Source organism: Nicotiana tomentosiformis, chromosome 10 (assembly GCF_000390325.3).
Source record: "Nicotiana tomentosiformis chromosome 10, ASM39032v3, whole genome shotgun sequence".
Taxonomy (NCBI): domain Eukaryota; kingdom Viridiplantae; phylum Streptophyta; class Magnoliopsida; order Solanales; family Solanaceae; genus Nicotiana; species Nicotiana tomentosiformis.
In genome coordinates, this window is record NC_090821.1 from 53,536,935 (window position 1) to 53,553,949 (window position 17,015).

The 17,015-nt window shown below is 34.3% G+C and overlaps 1 protein-coding gene across 1 annotated transcript; it reads right to left on the bottom strand.

The window, feature by feature from the left end:
* Positions 1-3,964: 3,964 nt before the first annotated feature.
* On the bottom strand, positions 3,965-6,566 carry LOC104104276 (homeobox-leucine zipper protein HAT5-like). Its single transcript, XM_009612319.4, has 3 exons — positions 6,175-6,566; positions 5,218-5,612; positions 3,965-4,595 (listed from the first exon to the last, which is right to left on the bottom strand). The coding sequence occupies exons 1-3, from the start codon at positions 6,284-6,286 to the stop codon at positions 4,194-4,196; spliced, it is 909 nt and encodes a 302-aa protein (XP_009610614.1). The 5' UTR covers positions 6,287-6,566; the 3' UTR covers positions 3,965-4,193.
* Between the last annotated feature and the right edge of the window lie 10,449 nt (positions 6,567-17,015).

The following is a 17,015-nucleotide window of genomic DNA, read 5'->3' on the forward strand; positions in this document are numbered from 1 at the left end:
ATCCTCGATCTCTAACGATTCAGGGATTCTGCCCGAACCTTCCTCTGATATCTCCTCAGTCCGAGGCGGAGCTTTATAAATCACCATCGATTCTGCTGCCTTTGGGGCATCGATGGTTTTCTTCATTCGAGCCACCAGCACGGATCCGTCATTTTCTTCTTCTTCTTCTTCTTCTTTTTTGTCTTCATCCCTTAGACGCAGAACTGATTCTATGGTCAAATGGATGGTATTCTTCCTCGGCTTATGAGCCATCCTCGTCTTCGATTTTGGATCTTCGGAAGCGGAGGCCCTTTTTATCTTATTATCCTTCACCAGTTTTGGAATAGAGGCCAAAGCCTCTTCCTTGACGGACGGGGCCCTCAAAACTGCATCTTTGCCCATACCTACATACAAGAAAATTGATTTAAGTATATGGAAAGCATCTCGTTCTAACTACCAAAGGTACGAGAAAAAGACTTACCATGATTTTTGGCCTCCCATCGGCCCTTTGACAAATTATGCCATGAGCGCTCGACATATGTGGAGGTTGAAGCTAGATCCCGTACCCAGTTCTTGAGGTCAGGAACTGCACTGGGCATCCAAGGAACCGCTGCATCACAAAAAGGGGATATCGGTGAGAAAATAAATAAAAGGGCAAAATAGTAGGAGATAACAACAGAATTACACTTATGCTTCATGTTCCACTCCTCGGGAAATGACATCTTTTCAATCGGAATCAGGTCCGAAGTCTTCACTCGAACGAACCTGCCCATCCAGACTCGATCCCTATCCTCGTCTATGCTCAAGAACAGAACCTTGGTAGCCCGACGCTGAAGTTTTATTAACCCGCCTCGAAATAGGCGAGGGCAGTACAATCGAATGAGTTGATCGAGGGTGAAAGACATCCCCTCGATTTTATTCACGAAGTAACAGATCAAAATAACGATCCGCCAAGAAGAAGGATGGATCTGACCTAGAGTTATTTGGTATTGACGACAGAAATCAATAATAACATGGTTGAGGGGACCTAACGTGAAAGGGTAAGTATACACACTTAAAAACCCTTTCACGTAAGTGGTGATATCTTCTTCAGGAGACGGGATTACTATTTCTTTGTTCTCCCAATTGCAATCTTTCTTTAGTTGTTCGAGATATCCCTCGGTTATCAAACACACGTACATCGATACTGGCTCACATCGACAGGGAACCGACAAGCCTTTGTCTACCTTGAAATTAGAGGTAAGAACACACGTCCCAGGAACGCACGCCTCAGGTCGTGGCTCCACCGGTGTTTTGTTGGCGGCAGGCTGTGAAGAACAAGCTTTTTCTTTATTAGGAATGGTTTTTGATGTTTTCGCCATTTTTGGATTTAAAGATCGAAAATAGAAGGAGGTAACAAAGATTTGGTGTTTTGAAGAGAGATTTTGTAGTGAAAAATCACAGATTTACAAATAAACTCAGAAGTTGCAAGAAGAAACTTTATAAAATTTGGAGATTGGAGATGCAAAAGTGGTAAATGGTAAAGAAATGGGCTATTTATAGATTAAGCAACGTCGGTTCAGTATCAATAGTGGCCGACCATCGTTTGACACGCATTAAATGACTTGGAAAACTAAATCGACGGGACAATTATCATGTGCGTCATGATCGAGCCTGATGCAAACGTCAGCGCATATCCAATCGAGCCGTTGGGAAATCATATCGTTTCTCGCCACATCCTTCCCGAGAAACGAGGGGACTATCTGTATACGGTCGAAACTGATTTCGGCCTTCGTACGACTTGTCGAGATGGGATCATAATGGGCCGAAGAAAGTCTTCATAAAATCGAGATGGATCCGAAGATGGCACAAACGAGCTTCAGATTTTAGGTACAGGTCAAATACCGAGCTCGAAGTCATTATCGAGTTCGGGTCCGAATTGAACTATGATGAGATGTGATTGAATCGAGCTTAAGGGCCAGAGGCCAACCAATACCGAGCCCAAGTCATTACCAGACCCCGAGTCAGCATCGACCTCAAACCCGCATCGAACTCTAAAGCTGGAAACCGACTAATATCGTCCAATACCGAGTCCGATCAGGATCGAACTCATAGACAAGAGCCGTTGCAGCCGCACTAAGGGGGGAATCTCGGCGGGAATTAGGAAAAAACTGATTTACCATGGGTTCCCCACTATGTATTTTTAATTATATCTAAAGTAAGATCCCCACTATAAAAGGGATGACTATATTTCTGTAAAAGCACAAGTTTTGCATACATTATAACTGAGATATCATGAACTCCTATATTGAAGAGTTATCCTTTTTAGCTTCATAAATTGATTCATCTTGCTTAATCCATTAATCATCTTCTTTCTAACCTTGTTTATTTTTCATTCTCTACCGTTGCCACTCGATATTTCTATATATTCTTACGATTTGTATCAAGTTATACCACATACCCTTAGAACTACGTACAAATTAAACTCTATCCGTTTTTCGGGTAAACAAATTATATACGCAAAATCCCGTCAGTTGGTCCCGGACCTTAATAGCCTTGCTAAGCCAAACTAACCAGTTAAAACTTGCAAGTACCTTGATCACATGTAAAACACAATATAAGAATAATCAATTTTTTTCCTTTTGAGTCAAATTGTGCAAGCCAAATATTACAACACAGGAAAAAAGCAAAAAAATGAAGAAGAGGACCACTCACTTAGTAATGGTCGAATCTTAAAGACAACTAATCTAATCAAACTATTTGTCTATTAATTGTGGGTATATCTAAAACAAAACTTGATTCCCTCAAAAACTTGACACTACAAGCTAGTGTTTGGTGAGGTTCCAACACTGTAGTTAATATAAAATTATGAAAGAAGTTAACGGACTTAGAGTATAAATATTTCATTTGATTTCTTCCTTCAAAGCTACGTGCTAGCTATCCTTAAAGAACGCATTAAAATAGACTCCATATCAATTTTAGCCATTAAACTATGTTCCTAAAGTCATAGTACAATTACACATGTTAACATGTAACAAGAAATGCATCAGCAAAATATTCATGTTAGAAAGAATCGTCGATTCCCTCAATAAAAAATATTTAAAGTGATGGGGTATGTCTCAACGTCCATTTTATAAAGTTAATTAAAGAAGAAAAATTGTCAACATCTAGCTAAAAAGTCATTGCCTATTGAAATACACTTTTGAATCTAATCATCCACAAAATTTGACTTTAAAGGGTATTGCCCTTCCTTTTTCCTCCCCCATTGCTAAAGATTTCAACCTCAATCCTCACTTATTCTCTTACATGCAGTTTCTTTTTCTTTTAACTTTTTTGGCATTTTCCTTTTTAAAAGTTGTAAATTAATTACGTAACATATCCGCTTAACTCAATAACAACAATCCCACGGGTATGATCGAGAGGTTAATGTGTCCGCAGATCTTACCCTACCTTGTGAGGATAGAGAGATTTTTCCAAATTATCCTTGGCACAAGGTTAGATGCAAAATCTCTGCTTAGACAATTGTTTGAAAATTAGGTGTGGAGAAAAAAGAAAACCAAATTTCCACCATTTTATTTTATATGACAGTTTTATCTAATTCAAAAAAATAATATCTTTTTATATTTAAAAAAAATTAACTTTAATTTTGTCAATTTATCCTTATTAACATGCTCTTATAATCATCAAATATTATAACATACAAATTTAATACTACAACTTTTAATGATATTATTAATATGTAGAATTCCCCCCCCCCCCCCCCCCCCAATTCCCATCTTGTGCCCTTAAATCCAGTGGTTTTCCCCACAGAACAATATGCATTGCAGAAGGGGTTTTTTGAATCCCACAGTTTTTATATCCATTACTGTCACTAGAAGGAAAATGCACATGCTTTTATTCTACTTTGTAGATATCCCAGAAAATGACTCATCATTGATTTAACTTTGGCCTTCCAAATAAGGCCAAAGGATCCTAACAATTATAAATTAACAGTAGCAACTGAAAAGAAGAAGAAAAAAGGCAATAGTACCATTTGTTTTTGAGCTAAAGAGAAAAAGGCCAATCATAACATTTTTTTAAACAAGCTAGTAATAAAGACACCTCAATTAGTTAACTACTAGTAATCCTATATACAAACATATTATTGATTAATATAGTGTAAATTAAGCTACAAAGGAAATTTAGCAAATTCCTTAGAACACTAAAGGATTGAGCCAAATCTTGAATTGAAAAACTCAATATTGCCAGAACCAACAAGGCTGATGATCCTCAATTTGGAATCCCAAATTGCATGAATTAGCTTGAATTTGATCTCCAATTTCAGGGAAGCATAAAAAGCTCTTACTTAAGTTGTCATCTTCATCTTGAGAAAAATCAGATGGCTCTGCTTCAAATGCATTTGAAGAATGATTCCCATCAGTATAATGTGGGCTATCTGAATCAATAACATCACTTTTAGCTGAACTTGCATCTTCTTGTTTGCATACTACCTTTTGTATACTTGGCACTTCTGAGGTAACAACATTTGGAGTTGCCTTTTGAGCCTCTTCTGCATCTACTGGACTAATTGGTTCATTTTGCCCTGAATTTTCCTTCCCTTTCTCCCTCCTAAGCATTTTTTCTTTCAGCAAATCAACCTATTCAACAACAAAATCAAAGAATATATTAGAAACATTTTTAAGAAAATAGACTTTACGCCTGGCTCAATCCTAGAAGCTAAGACATGAGGTTAGGATGTCCAAGACCATAGTTTATTCTCTTAACTAATGTGAGACACTAACAACCTACACGTCTAGGTTTGGACATCAGATACGTGAACAATATAACATGGGGTTCCAGAAGGGGAGCCTTCGCGTAGCTGGTAAAGTTGTTGCGATGTGACCAGCAGACCACGGGTTCGAGCCGTGGAAACAGCCTCTTGCAAAAATGAGGGATAAGGCTGCGTACAATAGGTCCTTTCCTGGATCCTCCGCATAGCGGGAGCTTAGTGCATAAGGATGCACTATAACATGGGGTTCCAATATTGAATAAACAAAAGGTAGGAATGTTCGATTATGATATCATGTTACGAAAATAGACTTTAGGCCTAACTTAATCAAAAGGCTAGCTCATAAGACAAGGATTGTCTCATAAGACGAGGATTGTCTCATACGAGACCACAAATCATTTCTTCCTGACTAATATGGGGTACATAACAAACCCCTTTGTAAATCTAATGCCAATGAAGAATGCTGGTTTTATAGGGAGTTTTCAAGATACCTCATTTCTCAAATTCTCATTCTCTTTGAAAAGGGAGTCATAATCATCCTTAAGTTTATCAAAGCTAGCTTTGAGAACGTCATAGTCCTTCTCAAGTAGTTTAGTCTTGTATCTAGCACGTCTGTTTTGAAACCAAATAGCAATTTGCCTAGGTTGTAGGCCAAGTTCTTGAGCCAATTGAACTTTCCTCTCTGGTTCCAGCTTGTTATCTACCTCAAAACTCTTCTCAAGAAACTGCACTTGATTGGGTAAAAGTCTTCTTTTCTTCTCTGGCCGGTGAAAGCAACTATCATAATCATCGGTGCTAGTTTCTTCTTTGTCAATTGGTGAGAAAAATGACATCTCTTTACTAATTTCTCCTCGACCATCTTCGAAATTAACCATTGATGTAGGCCCTGAAACAGAACAAAATTGACAAAGAGCAAGGTCACTAATGCATCAAAATCTTGAAAAATTCTCAGGGAAACACCAGCCGCTACCCTTTGGGTGCGCACCGAATAACCTGCTAACTATGCAATAGCTCGCAAACCACACAGTAAATGTAAATCGCACTAGATGTAAATCGCACTATGCAAGCTCAGTGCGATGAGCTCTTACCGAAGAGGCGGCTGGTGAGGGGAATCGATATCAGGTCTCCCACGTGATAAACCACTCACCCAACCAACAACCAATTCTTAAATACCTTGTTCATTTCCTTTGCTTGACTGCTAAATAATAGATTTTCTAGTTCTAAAACTAAAAAGACTCAAACTTGGACCAAATATTGTAGTACAAAACAAGTGTCAAAACCCTTTATATTGAATTGAGCAGTGAAAGGAAGTTAGTAAAAAACTACCAAATTTTCAGTAACCATACACTAGAAGTAGAGAAAAAAAGTCAAAAGAACTATAAGCTTACAAGAAAATAAAAGGAAGAATAACAAGAACATATATTTAGCAGGGTGCAAAAGAGAATTACCATGAAAAGAGGGGGAAGAATTGGACATCCAGAGATTATGAAGAACCTCAGAAGGCAAAACAGAATTAGCAGTAGACATGTTAGAACCTTCCTTAACTCTTCCAACTTCCATAATTATTTTCTTGAACCTTGGAATTTTCTTAGGCGCAATAATTATGAAAAATATCTGGTATTTAAGCAGTGGAAAATGGGATTTTTTGATTGAATTTTGAAGTTTGAAGCAAAAAGGATGTGATTAACACTAAGGTTATGTCACAAGTAAGAGAATAAAGAAGGGTCACTGCCATCATCTAGAAAAAGAGACTCAAAAATTGAGTTAAGAAAACAATGGATAAAAATGATGAAAGAGGGAAGAAAAAAGAGAAAGAGAAAGAGAAAAGGAGATTCTTCCTTGGGAAGAGGAGATTGATGGGGTTTATAAACAAGCTAGCTGAAAGTGGCAACATAGAGCTTTCTTCTTGCAATGGAACACGGGCTGATCTTGAATTTCCTATTTTGCCCCTGCAGTTAACTTTTACTTTTCTATTTTATTTTCTTACTTGTTTTTGAATTTGGTTATGACAATGTAAAGATCATACCCTTTGGAGTAGTCTGGTTCTAGTACATTGTTTCTGACTTTGTTGATTTTAAATGGAGAAATATGATCAATGCAAATTTATATAATCAATTTATTTGGTATTGAAGCATGGTCGTTGTGATTGTCGTTCTATACATTTATTATGTCATAGACATACCACTTTTTTCTTTAGCTGCATTATTCTAATATTCTGAAAAGTTATAGGTATATATAATTTAACATTTACTTATGTTAATAAATTAAAATCTCTAAAATGTATTAGTAAATGACTTCACAATTATAATGTAGTTATGCATAATACCAAATACTAGCATAACAAAGATTAACTTTTCGGCGTAAGAGGGAACATGTCTTTATGGCCATTTACAATGAAAATATAATTTTTAAATTTTTTAAAAATTGTAAGAGGGAATGCATGCTGTTTCACTGAGACCCATCATTAACGATCTCAACTATTTTGTATGGAAGAAATCCGACAGCTCTTGTAATATGCCAGAGTATTTGTTGATAATGCACCTCACATTTGGCCTATGAGCACGACTTATTCCAAAATCATAACGCCAATCAAACTCATTACCACCATCATTCACTTTTTATTTTTATTTTTAATAATCGTAATTTTCGGGTCAATTTACTCGCATTTCTGTCTAATTTTTCAAGGTACTTGCTATTTCTTGTCCGACAAGGTTTGAATTGATGAAAAAAAATAATCTAGTATTTTTTATCTTCGCTAAAATTTAAATTTAAGATCTCATGATTCTCAACCTTATTTAGTTTTGGCAAGTAAAACCTCATTGACTATTAATTAGGCCACAGATACCGACTTGCAATGAACTGATGGATCGATTTCATGCATAATCTCAAGGTTAGATAACATTCACATTATTAATCACATTATATATTAACAATGTAAACATTATTTTCACACAATATCAAAGGACTTCTTTTTGATTTTCTTTGCCAATGTAACTCATGTTTAACTATTTGAATAAGATGACCAATAAGTGAGATTGTGTGCGAAGAAGCATCATAAGTACCCGAGTACGTGTATCCAGTAATTTCTATGCTCTTCTATTTTCCAACTCATAACCATGCTACAATATTGTACATTATCCACTTAATTATATGATTGGAATGAATAATTTAAACAAACAATTTGAAGGTACATTTTGTCATATGTTGGACGAAAAATTATTTTGACCTTAAACAATGTTAAATGAAAAAAAGCATTTTATCACACGACAGTGTGATCGGTAGTCTAAAGGCTCCCAACTTATTGGTATTAGCAGGTGCATTTGTCAATTATGGATAAATTAAATATTTTTATTTTAAATTCATGTTAAATGAAGAAAGCAATTTGTCACCTGACAAATTGTCTCTAAAAAGCTCCATGGCATTTATTTTTAGGATTTGTGGTCCAAAATTGTGAATTACGTATGGACTCAACTCGGGCTTTTCATAAAAAAAATAAACAATATGTAATTAATGTGTTATATCATCACACGTCAACTATTTTCTGTTGAACTAATATTCTCTTAAATTTTCATCTGATGTGATGTATGTGTTATCCATCTATACATTTTATTCTACCAGCATTACGTATCCCTTTTAATTATTTAGCTATAGGTTTCCTAAAGTAATTGTTAGTCAATGTTATCCTTTCTTAACATGATGCATTTATACTAACTTATATACTAACACCTTATTTAATTAGCTAGGCATTTACCGAAATTAATTTTGTTTTTAGGGTTTACGACATGAAAATCCTCTAAACATTATTTATTTTATTTGAAATTTGAGCAGCTTTATACGAGGTTGATTCTAACTAAGTAGTTCCGTTTCTTCAGTTACGTACACCCCCATCAAAACAAAAATAGAAAACATATTTCGATCATTTCACCAAATATAAAACATAAGAGGTGCATGCATGAATTCAGTATTTTTTTGTACGAAATATGAAAAATCACTAAAACTTAATAATATGGATATTAACTCATTAAATTTAATCGGAGGCCTCTATAAACCATGTTTAAGTGATATTTACGTGCAAAGCGTAAATATCACTCTCATAAAATCATGCCAAACAAAAGAGGGAAAGTAGCAGAAACTAGTAAGCAAAGAAAGTTGCAGAGGCCTAAAAAACCCTCCATAAAAAGGCTACCTAAAAATGTAAAGATTGGTAGGTAAGAGAGGGTGCAAAAATCTTTAATTTCATATTGAAAAAATTGGAAAAGAATATCCACCTTTCGAAATTCTGAAGGTTTTGCTGGCATTTCTGTATTATTATGGGAAAAAAGGAATTAAAAAGATTGGCATTCTTTAGCCCAATTCATTGAACTGCGAAAAGATCACTTTAGAAAAAGATGTTGAAGCTCATTCATTGGCTGCATTGCGTGGTTGATTTTATCACAGGGATACCATCTGCAAAGAACAAGAACCCCAACTAGTATACCATTTAAAAAGTTGGCAAAAAAGTTAGTGCCCCATTCATTTGAACTTCAGTGTCCTATTTGAATACCAGAATTTTTAAATATCTTCCTGGCTTTTAATTTATTCTTTCAGATTCATAATTAGCTTCTCTGTTGGCAGTTGCAGCTCAATTTTTAATTATTATATTATTTTGTAAATAAGTGTTGTAGATATACGAATTCCAAGATAGTTACGCGGTTATACAATATTAGACAAAGTAACTAAAAGTCAAAAATTCTAACATGTAGAAGGTGTAAGTAGCATATAAAGAAGATAAAATAAGAGAATGTTACTTGAGATGATTTGGTCATGTATGTCAATTTTCAAACGGAGTCTATAGGTACGATATGGTGAGTGAGTGTGCTAAAAGGAAATATTGTAGACCTAAAATCATATGAAAGAAAATTATAATCTCTTGATCTAAAAAAGCAGGGCACAATGAAAATAAAGAAACTACGTAGACGACACCAATTAGTTAGAACTAAGCTTTAATTATGTTAGTATCTTTATTTTAGGTCCAATATTTTCTACTAGTCTTTTATTCATGTCAAGTATTTATGGACTAGCAGCGGAGAATATAAAGAACCTTTAATGCTCTTAGTGTTACTTTTAATTTTATTTTATATAATATTTAATTGAGATGAGCTTAAATTCATCGATATGGACGGTAAATATTTATATAATCAATCCCAATTTATTCGAAACTGAGATGTGAATGTTATTGTTCACTATAAGCTTTTAAACTTACTCATAAATTTGGAAAGCAACGAGAATTAATTAATTTTTTATGTTTTCTTATAAATGTATTAAGCTAGCAGTTCCTTGGTTTTCCCTATTTTTAAGTTTTTATTTACGAAGTCGTGTCGTCTATGAGACAATATCACAGTCATTTTTGGTCCAGTACTAAAATTTGAAAGTCAAAGAACATAAGTTCAGAGAAGCAACGCATGAATTTATAACTTGTATCTAATCTCATTTTTTGAGGTGTACATTTTTTGGTCCACAACTTTTTGGGCACAGAAGATTTTCAAGTGTGCACAACACGTTAAAACCTAACATAGGAAAAACTCGGGAAAAGCATAAGCATTATCGTAGCTTAATTAGCTATGATATAGAACGAGATTACATAAAGTTATGTTCTTCAGTATTTCTTTTTCCAGAAGCTTGAAACGTGATGTAGTTTACAACAATAACAAAAAATCTATCGTAATCTCGTGGAGTTTGGGGAGGGTAATATGTACGCAGACCTTATATCTCTATTTTGAGAAAGTAGAAAGACTGTTTCCGTTAGACCTTGCTCAATGACGAAACATGATACAGTGATATACTCGAAATCAGTGTCACAAATTTGATTCTGCTAATTTCCTAGCTATTGCATACTAAAATAGTTAGGTTGTAAATTTTTCCCCATTAACTAGGTATAAAAATGATATTGCCTATTGTTGAGATCAACATAAATATATTTGAATTCTTTTCCTGGTCAAAGAATATTTGACGGTCTTCTAAATAACAAGATGGCAATGTAATTATGGGAAGACTGAAAATATACCAACTCGTAATTTGTGAATATCCCAGTTTAGCCTCATTTTCCACCTAGCTTATTTTTAACTATTTGAGATGTGTTGTGAGTATAATATGAAATGCTCGTACATGCATTATGCAATTATATGGCAGTCTCCTTTGTCAGTAGAGAAACTTACTTTCATTTACAAATATCTATATAATAATTGTGTTATTCCGGATACAGTTGTTGTTTTTTAAGTGATTCATAATTATATACCTATGTATTTCATATTTAGACCTTAGTTAGTTGTTATAAAAAAATATTCAAAAAGTCATTTCTCATTTGGTTATGCTATCAAATATTTAATTTTAAAATCTAAAATGATATTCCTATTTCATTAATTTTAATTTTTAAAAAGCTAATACAATATTTATAAAGTGAAATAGGTTAAAAAAAGAAAAGAAAAAAAGGGCAGAACACAAAAAGACGTCAACTTCATCTTAAGTTAGGGTTAATTTCACTGATGGTCATTGAACTGTCTTTCAATTTTACTAAAGTCATATAGCTATTTTTTGTCACTTAAAAGTAACTAAAACTTTATCATTGTCACTTAAAAGTCATTTTGCCTCAAACCCCTACCATAAATATGACATGGCATTAAAGTTTAGTGCTGTGACATTTATTTTTGGATTTTTATCATAAAATTTAATGCCATACAATATTTATGATAGGGGTTTGAGGCAAAATGACTTTTAAGTGACAATGATAAAGTTTAGTTACTTTTAAGTGACAAAAAATAATTATATGACTTTAGTAAAATTAAAAGATAGTTCAATGACCATAAGTGAAATTAACCCTCTTAAATTAACAAGAAATCATAGTTGCTAACCGCATAAAAAATCACAGTTTTTTCTAACTTTTTCTCTTCCTAAATTGGAAGTCCTCCCAAGTCCCAACCGCAAAAAGAGCTTTGTTTTCTAAAGAGAGTTATTTAAATTATTTTGATGGAAGAAGATGAAGGGGCAAAAGGGTAAATGGGGAAGAAAAGGAGAAAATAGAGATGACAACCAGGAGAAAAAGAAAACAAAGCATATGTCTAATCTATCTTTTTCATGAGGTTGATGACACCAATGTTCGCTTGGGTGCCCTCCGCTACAGCCTACAGTCGAGCCGCTGCATGTAATCAATTTTTATTCCATTTTTTTTTTGATAAGTTCATTACTTCAAAAATTAATGTACTTCCTCCGTTTCAATTTAAATGAGGTAGTTTGACTCGACATGAAATTTAAGAGATAAGAAGGAGACTTTTGAAACTTGTGGTCTTAAAAGTTTAAGGAGTAAAAGTTTTGTGGGGCCATGACATCAGAGGCGGAACCAGAATTTGAAACTTGTGGGTTCAATATTCTAATTATTTTAATTTACTGGGTTCTTAATCAACAATTTGTACATAATTCAATAATTCTTAAGACAAATACAGTGTTTGAACAACGTTACCGGGTTCAACCGAACCCGTATCCGAAGGGCTAGCTCCGCCCATGCATGGCATTTGTGTGGTTATAAACGCTTCTCATTAAGGATAAAATTGGTAAAATGAAAAGTTCAAAATTAAATTATTTCCAATTATAGTAATATATCACTCTTTTTTGAACAGACTAATAAGAAAAATGCGTCATTTAAATTGAAATAGAGGGAGTAATTAATTGTTGTCGTTAAGTGAGGAATATCCTGCAATAGTAAGAGGCAGAAAAGTAACATGGTGTCAGAGGCGGATTTAGGGGCGGAAGGGGTTCACCCGAACGTCCTTCGCCGAAAAATTACACTGAACATATAAGGCAAATTTTATTTTGTACTTCTATATATTATATTTTGAATCTCTTTGTCACAGTCCAAAAACATAGTTCATTAGTCAAGGGGGTTCAAAATCTTTGTGTGGTTGTTAGTTCAATTTTTTAACTTTTTCTTTTTTGAACTATGTTAGTGAAAATCCTGCTTCCGCCGCTGCATGGTGTTTGACAGGTACCAGAGACAAACAAATCCTTAAGAGATGAATATGAACTTTGTTTTTGGAATATGTCAAAGTTGTTTTTTGAAGGGAAAAGAGTCAAATATATCCCTCTATTTTGGTATACTATTCACATCTACCCTCCATTATACTATCAGGACATATCCGCCCTTACCGTTAACAAAGCTTTCTAAAAACACCCTCCATCCAAAGGAAAGCCACCGGATTAATAAAATAACTGTTTTAAAATAAATTCATTAACCCATAACCCATTAAACCCTTCATATAAAAATACGGAACCTAGATTTCTAAGTCGTCTTAACACATTTTATTCATTTATAGAGACACTGCAGTAGGATTAGTAAGAACTTATATTTTTCGTTCTTAGTTGTTCATGGTAGCATTAGGATGACATATTATCACTTTAGGTTTTATTTTATTTGTGGTTATAATATGTCATCCCTTTGTCTAATGTAATACACACCTGACAGTTGGTTCGTATGTTGGTAACAACTAATATATACTTTAACAATACTTGTGCTTGGTTAATACATGAAGTTAGTGTACTTACGTTGTTAAGTTACTTGTAGCTTGTTGTACTTTCTTTCATTCTTGATGAATTCCTTAGATTGTAGCTTTATATTAAATTGAATCTCCTCTAATTATTTTTTAATTTTGTTAATTATAAATTCAGTTGTTATTAAGAGTTATGAGTATCACATCCCATAGTTGGAATTTAACTTTAGTTCTTAAGGCGTAGTTTGACGATAATTACTCGTTGCCCAAATACTTAAAGCAGAATAAGAAAATCATGGTGCGTGAATACTCATCAACAAAGGCTGTTGGAGGAAGTAATACCTTGATAGTTGCCTTACGACTTCAGAGCTGCCAACCTAATAAGTTGCTATAAACATTCAAGTCACGGTGGAAAGAAAATCATGGTAAATACTCGGTACAGTTCGACATGGTGAAAAAAAACAAAGAGAGAAGCTAGAAGAAAAAAAAAATTGAAAAAGGTGGAATACAATAAACGTACAATAAGGATGTTAGAAGAGTTGGAACTCGATATAGAAATGGATATGTTTGTCTGTGATTTTTATGTCTTTCACTTCTTGAGTTCAACAAGTGACTACGACAGAGATGACTAATCTGAGAGAAAGAAGAGCGGTAAATAAAAGGGGTTTAACGGGTTATTAGTGGGTTTTAAAATAAAACAAGTCTTTTTTAAAAATTTGGTGACTTCCCGTTAGGTGAAAGGTATTTTTAAAAGTTTTGACTAACAGTAAGGGTAAATGTGGCCCAATAGTATAACGGAGAGTATGTATCAACAATATACTAAAATAAAGGGGTAAATTTGGTCTTTTTCCCTTTTTGGAAAGATAATTAAATAAAAAAAAGTACCTAGTCTCTAAAACAAAAGTGATTCTACCAAAAGAAAATTAAGACAACATGTGAAAAACAAATCTAAAACAATAAAAAAACAAAGTCAAGTTGTTTTTCTAATGCAAACGACACCAAATTTCAATTGTTTTAGAATGTTTAGAACAAAAGTATATCACATACTATTACTATAACGTGATAATACTATTACTATAACGTGATGGAGTAGTTGGAGAGAAAACATTCATATATCATTTGTTTTGATGCTTTGTTCTTTTACCCGTTTTGGGCACTAGAGGTTTTCTTGTTTTGGTGAGACCACCTAGAACAATTAACATTTGCCACACTGATGACCAACAAAGGAAAGTATTCTGTTTTTAATGTAGACAGATTCTAGATAATTACCATACTGAATGAGATGTTACACAAAAGAAGCATTATCCCTTTTGGTTTTTATGCAAAATTATTTCTCTTTAATTTCTCACTACTATAGGTCCAAGTTTGCTCATGAACTACATGAAATAGTCTAAATCAGCTGCACTCCATTGATAGTCGGGGTCAAATCTATCTTTATTGGTACAAAAATAAGTTAGATCTTTTCTTATTAATTAAAAATTTTATAATTGTGATGTTCGGGCCACCTTGATCAACTATTAAGACTAATATTCGTGATAATTGTATTGTTCAAGAGCTAATTTAGATCTTTTGGCATATATTATGGAGTATAAAGTGTTGTTTATATTATCCTAAACATGTCTCGAGTCTTAGACTAAAGTCAATGTTATATTGTTATGATCAGACATTTAGGGTGAAAGACAAAAAAAAAAATAATTAATTTGATTCATCAGAACTATGAGAAACGTGAATTTTCGGATGGAAAGAAGGCGTGAATGTATAACTGAAGCATCACATAAATAGCATAAAAAAATGAGATTTCATGGATTCAAGAAATTGACAGGCTTTTGTCCCCAATAATTTCTCCCCTTTGCCCCCCATATTTCATACCTCTCGTTAATAGAATAGCAGATCTTATTCTTACCTGTATAACATATTACTCATTTTTTCATCCGTCTCTATTTTCAGTAATAATTTGCATGGTTATTACTTTGAGGGGTCACAAGTTAGGCAAGTTATAACATTCTGAATTTCTGATGCTATGCATAGAGAATTATCAATGAGAAATCTATGAAAATAATAAAGATATTTGTCTTTCGGCGAATCTTCAGGTAACTCTTGTCATCAAATAGTGGGGAAAAAAAATGCTCGTGTGCACCTGAGAAAGAAAGAAAAAGTTGCACCCTTTCTTGGATAAACCAATTTGTCCTCTCAAAATTCTTTCGCAGTTTTTTTCTTTGTTTTGGGGTTGTACTTTTTCCTTATTTTTTCTTCTTATTTATTTTTCTCTTGGATTTTTTTTTTAAAGTAGGTTTAATAGTATAAATAGTAAACAAAGGGTAGTAATAGGATAGATAAGCCTCCACCCTTAATTAAAAATTTTAGATTTGAGTTGTGAGAATAGAAAAAATCCTGATAAAGGGAAGCATTTTCATTTTTAATGGGCCTTACATCGGCAAATCCGAATTAGACGAAGAATTTTGTTTGAGGATCTTTACACAAATAGCCGGTCGTATTCATTGTTTACTTTTTCTAACCATATACTCTGTACATTGATTATACACAACTATACACATATAATATATAAATTATGCATATATTACACCTCGCAAGTCATCCCTAGGAGAGAAAGTTTTAAGTACTTTGGGTCTATTATTCAGGGGATGGGGAGATTGATGAAGATGTCACACATCGTATTGGGGCGGGATGGATGAAATGGAGACTCACTTCCGGTGTTTTGTGTGACAAGAAGGTGCCACCGAAATTTAAAGGTAAGTTTTATAGAGTGATGGTCAAACCGAGTATGTTGTATGGGGTTGAGTATTGGCCAGTCAAGATAGCTCATGTCCAGAAGATAAAGGTAGCAGAGATAAGGATGTTGAGATGAATGTGTGGGCACACTAGGTTAGATAGGATTAGGAATGAGGTTATTCACGACAAGGTGGGTGTAGCCCCCATTGAGGACAAGACGCGGGAAGCGCGGCTTAGGTGGTTTGATCATGTGAGGAGAAGGAGCACATACGCTCCAGTGAGGAAGTGTGAGAGGTTGACATTGGAGGGCCTACGGAGAGGTAGAGGTAGGCCGAAAAAGTAGTGGGGAGAGGTGATTAGGCAAGACATGATACAACTTCAGCTGACCGAGGACATGACCCTTGATAGGAAAGTGTGGAGGTCGAGGATTAGGGTAGTAGGGTAGGTAGCCTAGAGTGTTCATAACAGTAGTATTGGTACGTAGTCTCGCTTTCTATTGGTAGTAGGTGTTTATGACTAACAACTGTTTTCTTTTATTGTTGATCACCTTACTATCTTGTTATTTTTATTCTGTTTTTATATGACTTTTTGGTGTTGTCCCTTCTTGTCTATATTTTTATTAATGTGGTGCTTATGCTTTCCTGAGCCGATGGTCTATTGGAAACAACCTCTCTATGCTCACAAGGTATGGGTAAGGTCTGCGTACATACTACTTTCCTCAGACCCCACAGTGTGAGATAATATTGAATATATTGTTATTGTTGTATATTGTTCTTCCAACGGCTATTTTTAGCTTAAGTGATTGGATGAGCGACTATGACTATTTAGGTTAATTGTTCATTTTGTTTGCTATACAGCCCTAATGGCCCAAATATAAGTAAGATTTGGATCCGTGAATATAATTGTTAGCCTGCAGGATAGGTCTAGGTTATGATTGCAGGTAGTGTTACTTTACGCCCAACCTCTAATATTGGGCTACGCTTTGGTCTCCATTACAAGTAGTACCTAGTAATAAAGATGGCCACCGCTATTCTGGCCAGCAA

Bases quoted from the DNA above. Each gene is read 5' to 3' on its own strand.
- LOC104104276 (XM_009612319.4), bottom strand. From the start codon at position 6,286: ATGGAAGTTGGAAGAGTTAAGGAAGGTTCTAACATGTCTACTGCTAAT. The intron at 5,613-6,174 runs GTAATTCTCTTT...GTTCTGTTTCAG, and splicing joins TTCTTCCCCCTCTTTTCATG to GGCCTACATCAATGGTTAAT. The intron at 4,596-5,217 runs GTATCTTGAAAA...GTTGTTGAATAG, and splicing joins ATGAGAATTTGAGAAATGAG to GTTGATTTGCTGAAAGAAAA.